The sequence below is a fragment of the Accipiter gentilis genome, chromosome 26, assembly GCF_929443795.1.
Source record: "Accipiter gentilis chromosome 26, bAccGen1.1, whole genome shotgun sequence".
In the NCBI taxonomy this organism is placed as follows: Eukaryota; Metazoa; Chordata; class Aves; order Accipitriformes; family Accipitridae; genus Astur; species Astur gentilis.
This window is the reverse complement of record NC_064905.1, coordinates 21,181,008-21,187,678: the sequence shown is the minus strand read 5'-3', so window position 1 is coordinate 21,187,678 and position 6,671 is coordinate 21,181,008. Positions and strand designations below refer to the sequence as shown.

The window sequence follows — 6,671 nt, the reverse complement described above, 5'->3', positions numbered from 1 at the left end:
AGAAACTCCTTGCAACTTTTCAATAACGAGCCATTTCTAAATCAGTGTTGAATTACTGATTCTCTGTGCTGCTGACATTTGGAAAATGCTCCATGAGAACAGGACCCACAAGACGACCTTTCAACAGATCGTTCTCTGCAGCCTCTCCGCAGGGAGGAGAGGAAGCAAGTGCCCACGCTGCTGCTCCAGCACCCACCTCCCATTCACCTCTCCCGTGGACAGCAGCCACAGACAGCAGTCAAATTATGAAGACCACCTCTTTGCTTAGAAAAAATATTAAAAAAAATATTATGGGAGAAGTCATTATATATAATACAAGATTAATCAAGGTAAAGCCTACAACATCACAAAAAAAAGTAGCTCTGTTATACAAAACACCTTAAAACATAAAGATGTAAAAAAATTATGAGAATACTTCACTTTAAAGATAATTCCAGATATGATTTTATTCTGAATTTTACAAAGAACAGCATTTTTCTATAAAAAACTAGGATAAGAATCAATTTAGTTACAGGTAGGAATATTTACATTCTTAGAAGACATTTCTGTATCTTTCTGTATACAAGGCTGTGGCCATTACTAGTTTAAAGTGCCCCCAAAGGCATTTGTAAGGCAGGCATTATGGTGCCTGAGCCAACTCTATGCTTTAAGAAAACCGTTTACAAGTGCCAGGGTTAAGGTTCTATTCTACAAATACTGAAATAGGTATTTATTTGCAGATACAGTCCCATCAGTTTCCTTGAGCGCTTGCTGTGCTCACGTGCGTAGGTCCCTGAAGAGTGTTAAAAAGAAAAGCCCTATAAAAAGAGACTATAAAACAGAACCGGCTGTAAAGCAGACATGGGTATAACTCACATTAATCTTGAATTCCATGAGATCAGCAATACAGTATTAACATCGTCATAGCTCAAAATAAAAGTCCTCTAAAAAGAACCGTATTTTTACAATGTAGTTAGATGCATGGTGAAAATGTTCAATAATGCCCACCCTCACAGGTGGCACACTCAGGCAGTTTCTTGTAGAACTACGAAGGGGCTGTGCAATTAAAATAATACGATTAAGCATTCCAAACCCAGTCCTTGTCTTGACTTACTGCAGTGCAATTCCCTGGGCAATGCACCACCTCCCTGTGCTTTCTTCTTCCACACTGTAACTTGGAAACAGGACAGGACAGGTGTTCACACCTCCTAACAAAAATAGTGTCAGAAGTCATCTGAAGTTGCCTGCTTCTGAACAAGGAAATACTAGATGATGCTCATGCGAGCATTATATTAACCATCAGGAGAGTCGAACAGAGAATCTAACAAATACAGACTGTGGAGCATGAACATCCCAAGAAATTAGGGTACCTTTTGAGTTAATGGTATTTCCACTTGAAAGCAAAGAAACTGAAGTCACAGGATTATGCAACATGCCCAAGATGATGAAAGAAGTCACTCTAAGAGCTGGAAAGGAAGGGATCCTAGTTCCCAGCCCAAGGCCATATGCTGTTTTCCTTGCTGAAGATACTATAGTGTGCATTGTTCTCTAGCAACAGAGAATTTTGCCTGACCAGGTAACTTTGTATAACCTGTATTGCTGCTGTAATACAGGTTATGGGCACCAAAACCATTCAGTATTTCCCAGGTTAAGGTCAGCCTGAACGTCAAAGTCCATATTATCTTCCTCTGCAGTACAAGGAGCTCACAGGTTTACTACAACTGCTCTTGCAAAGGCAAACTCTGTCCCTTCCCCCTTACAAAGTGTCACTCGCTACTACTTTGAGGATAACAGGAGCAAAAGCACTGGCTTTCCCAGAGAGCAACAGAACAGGTCCTTCCCCATGAGCCAGCACACAAGGCAAGACCGGTGTTTAGGTGCATCCCAGTACTGGTACTAAAAACCATCAAGTCTCTCCAGAAGGGACAATCTGTGCGTGACTTCACCTCTCCAGCACGAGGCCGAGAGAAGCATCTCCAACGTGGACCTTGGCTCATTTCATGACACTTACACAACAGCTCCGCAGAGGTGAGACATGTCTCAAAAATGCAAGTTATAATGCGGTCTGTTCACAGCAGTCTCAGAAAGTCAGTCCCAATCCTGCTTTGCATCAGCATAACAGAGTGATGTGCCAACACGTCTATTAATGAAACCATACATTATCTAGGATTGGCCATGTCTGAAAACATGGCACTCGGCAGACACCTTTCAAAGCCAAGGCACAGTGAGCAGCAGTGCTTTATTCCGCAGGTATATCCGTAACCACACTTAGTGCTAAAGTCTCACTTAGCATCAGTGGCACTGATGCCACTCTTAAGATTTGCCAACAACTGGATCAGGTCTTTTCATCCTCATTTTATTTGCAGAGATCAGATCAGCTACCTATATTAAAATATTCCCTCAATTTCTTTTGGAAATGCCTATTAGCTGGATTCTGCCTACCCACTAGAACAAGCTCCCTGTGTTAGAGACAAACTTGAAAAAAGTAGGATAAAAAAGTAAACACAAATTAACCCAATATGCTATATTAAATATATTCTACATTTCTGACTCATCCTTTCTGTTCTTAAAAATATAAGCAAGGGAAAAAAAAAGTATTTTTCTGACACAAAGAGATTGCCATTGCGTTTTGTAGTAGTAGTCATAACCAGGAAATTCCCCAATTTGTCTGGATTAAAAAAAAACCTAAAGAACAACAACAACAAAAAGCCCCACAAAAAGCTTTAGTAAACATCAGAATATTTAAATATTCAAGAACAAAAGTCTCACTGTCAAGGCATATATGTGGATAAAACAATGGCTAAGAAATTACAGCTAAATCAGACATTAAATGAACTCTGCACTTCAGGACAGGAATTTCCATACTAGTTCATGTATCAGGCAAGCACGTATCTTACATTTCAGGATATTTTCTGAAACATTTCACAGGAAGAGACTTATGGGACACAGTTGTTTACATTGGCAAGTTCATTACAAGGAAGTTGCAGCCGAATGAGTTTTGCCTCAGATTCCTGCGGTTATCAGATAATTCTTCTACAACACACAGAAAAGAAGCTGCTTCTACATGTTCCAGTTCCTAGAAATAAGGCTGACAAAGAAAAATATCTATACCAAGTTTTAGAACATACTCTTATGTTTGCAGTGAATATTTAAAAAAAGGTGGTAAGCCTGACAAATTGTATCATGTCTTTTGGGCAAGGGAGACCGGCTGTTACATGCACTCTCCTGACACGTATTTGCTCATGTCAAGGCTATTACATGATGTGCAGCGAGGCTTGCAAAATCCAGATTCTCAATTTTCGCACTAGCTTCAAATCACACACTGTGTTTTAAACCCGCCTAGCAAGGGCCTGTCAACCTAACAGGAGTGACACAAAACCTGCCCAAACGTTCAGATTTCTCCCCTCAGAAGAACTGATGGTACGATAAAACTACGTTTCTCAGTATCGTTCTCTGACCCGGTAACATTAGCTAACTTCCTGCTCCATGCAGAAATTAAAATACTAAACAAGTAGGTGAGAAAATGCAGGGAAAACGGAGCAAACCCTAAAGCTCAAGACATTGGTAGGAAGAGTTTGAACAAACCAAACCACTATAGTCTGTACAGTGTTTTCTACTTTCTTGTTTTCTAGGACAAGCAGTCTGGAGGGCACCCATCAGTTCGACTACTGGAGCCAGTTACCAAGGTCAGAATATGGGGTGTTGGTTAACAAAAGCCTAGAATCAGCTGATGCCACCTATGTATTTAAATACAGTAGGAAAATGCAAAACTTCCACAACCAGCTGCCACAGCAGAGAGTAAGGCCCCTGACAGCTTTGGCTACAAAGGTTTAGGTTCTGCTTATTAAGTCTCTACAAGACAGAACAAAACACAAACAAGTACGGCAAGAGAGAAATCTTTCACCACTCACATCTGTCAAGGTATAATCAGAATAGCACAAACGAGACTGGGTGTATGGATATACTGTATATATTTAAAGAAACACAGGTAATGCCAAGGGTGCTTCCATGTCCCAAGGAACAATTTCTTGGCAGATTGTCAACAAGATTTTTTTTGTGGTTTTTTTTCCTTCAAACAATTTGAAAACAATTCACTGATTACATAAGTTAAGTGAAATAACAGACTTCACAGCAATCATACAGTTGGCACTTGAGAAATCGAGAACCAGTGGTCAGAAATACCTTCTGAATTTTGCTCTCAGTACATTCCACCATGAGGTCAATGCAGTGGCATAGATTAACAAAAAAAAAATTGTCTCTAAAATACATTAATTGTGTGCATGTGTATGTGCATGTGCATGAAAAGCACAGAACAAAGACAGGAGAATTGTTTGTCCTCCAAATTGCACAAAAGACGTTAAAACAATTTAGACATAAAACTTGCACCACACATCAAAAGGGAAGAACCCCAAACTAATACCGCTCCCTCCACACACAGATGAAACCATTTGCATCATTTAAAATAAATATGGCCTGGAAGCAGGCCACATCCAGGGTCAGATGTAAACAGTTTTACCATACAGGTACACGCAGCACTGGAATCAAGTGAATTTTGTGAGCAATATTTCAGTGCTACAAATACTTTGTGCAAGACAACCCTTTCAATCTACATTGAGTTTAAACATACTAAGTTAGAATTAATTCTCAAAATCTTTCTTCGCATCTTTCTGAATTTGGTATCAAATTCAGCATGTGCAAAGTCATTTGAGTAAGATCACAGAGGCATGTTCTTATAGCCTTCACCATAATAAATAAGTTTCCTGTCCAGAGACAGAAGTCAAGGAATCAAAACCAATTAGCAGCTTTTTCTGGCAATTTTTACTTCTTGATGTGCATTAGCTCTGGAGAAGGTTCACTGAGGAATCCAGGTACCCCTGCCAGCCCCTGAACTCATTTTCAAGTATCTTTCAGCTGAACCATACACTTAAAGTTACAAAGGATTGATCAGATACCGTTCCATGGTAGTACTGCATTACAACTGTGGCTGAAAAATCTCATTGAAGGCTATACAGTATTTATGTTCATATAAAAAGAGAATGTACAGAACACAGTGTTTAAATTAATAAATAAGGTTAAAATTAGAGGAAACAAAGTGCTGCCACTAGCCCTTTCTAGAATGAATTTTAGAAGAAAAGTCCATTTAAGTTTCAGTCCACCCGGAAGTACAGAGGAGTTCCATCAAAAAGCTGTGCTTTTACAAATCTCTGGATTTTCTTCTTCCTCCTTGGAAGCCCTTGTGCTACTAGATGCAGGCCTGTATTCTAATCTGGGGGGAAAAAAAAAAAAGGAAAGAAAAGAAAGAAAAAAGAAAGTAACTTAAAAAAAATAGATGAGAGAACAGAGAAAAAAAATCTTTGCTATCCTGAGCCCTACTTGACATTACAGCCTCCAAATTTTAATATCATGTTGACTTCAGCTGGACAGGTCCCTTTCTTACACCAGATGTACGCTTACGTGCCAACTTCAGTCAGAGCTGTGGCAAAAGGCCTAACGCTCTCAATGCCTTTTTAGGTCAGCTGAACTAAACTGGAAGAGTTCAGCCCTTCACCAGTAATTATATGACTTTCAGAACCTAGAAAGATAGATTGTAACCCACAAAAGCGTCCCTATACCTTTATAAAGCAATACACTTTTACAAATGCATTCCTCATATGTACTTTTATTCAGTCCTCAGAGTAAAATGATAAATTTGGAGCAGAGAAATGTACATAAGAACATACACGCTTGGGAAGAAGGACCAGGATTTGAGCCAAGCTCTTCTACCTTACACAGAGCACTAACTACACTACTGAAACCAGCTCCTCCCTCTGGCAATACTTAGGCAAGTCCACTCCTCTTCTCAGAATAGAGAACAGATGTGTTAAGACCAGAAGGTGACACTTACCCTTTCACCAACAGCATTTGCTCAATTGTGTCTGGAAGAGGCATACCATAGCTTTCTGGCAGAAATAAAGTCAGAATTCCTGATAGCACAGTCAGACTACCCATCAGGATGTAAGGCAGGAATCGATCATAGGCACCTAGCAGAATTTAAAAAAACATAAAATAAAAAAGCTAATATCAGCTCTAAGTCTCTGATAACATTTGTACCCAGGTACAGGGCTGTATCTGTGCAAGATTAGGCTTGCAGTAAAAAACAAACCACTCACTGCCTGGCATTGAAAGCGTATGTTATTATAAACGTGGTTTTAGGAACTCAAGAGTCTGCGAAACAATAGCTATCAGAGCTGTCCCTATTGAGTCTGCAAGATTGTGAGGCTTCAGAACACCTCTTCAACTGGGCACAAAACACAATTTCTCTACATTATGACCACTCCTCAGAGATGTCGAGACCCCATTTTTACCTGCAGTTTCACAGGACACCTGGACGTGGAAACAGAGACCAGTTGAAAAGCCCAACAACCCACAGAGGCAGGACACTGATCTGGGTAAAAAGCATTGCTGTCCAACCACCAGCATCACCCCGCACACACATGCAGACTAGTTAACTTACCAAGGTAAACGAAGTAAGGTGAGAGGATACTGCCCAGTCTAGAGGCCATGGAACTTGCTCCAACGCCCATATTTCTCACTACTGTTGGGTAGAGCTCAGCCGTGTAAACATAAACCATTGAAAAGGCAGATGTGATCCCGAATTTCCCTAACATCACCAGTAGAATAGATAGTGCACGAATATCTGAAATTAAAACACA

At 40.1% G+C, this 6,671-nt stretch overlaps 1 protein-coding gene across 3 annotated transcripts in view; it reads right to left on the bottom strand.

The window, feature by feature from the left end:
• Positions 1-431: 431 nt before the first annotated feature.
• LOC126050762 (solute carrier family 22 member 5-like) overlaps positions 432-6,671 on the bottom strand; it is a 30,757-nt gene continuing 24,517 nt past the window's right edge. The window contains exons 8-10 of one of the 3 annotated variants that reach the window (XM_049829076.1): positions 6,473-6,655; positions 5,864-5,999; positions 432-5,245 (exon numbers count right to left, since the gene is read on the bottom strand). In XM_049829076.1, the coding sequence (XP_049685033.1) occupies positions 5,158-5,245; positions 5,864-5,999; positions 6,473-6,655 (407 nt within the window). In that variant the 3' untranslated portion in view covers positions 432-5,157. Of the gene's footprint in view, positions 5,246-5,863; positions 6,000-6,472; positions 6,656-6,671 lie in introns of those variants that run through there. The other 2 variants (XM_049829077.1, XR_007509646.1) reach the window with 2 other exon arrangements.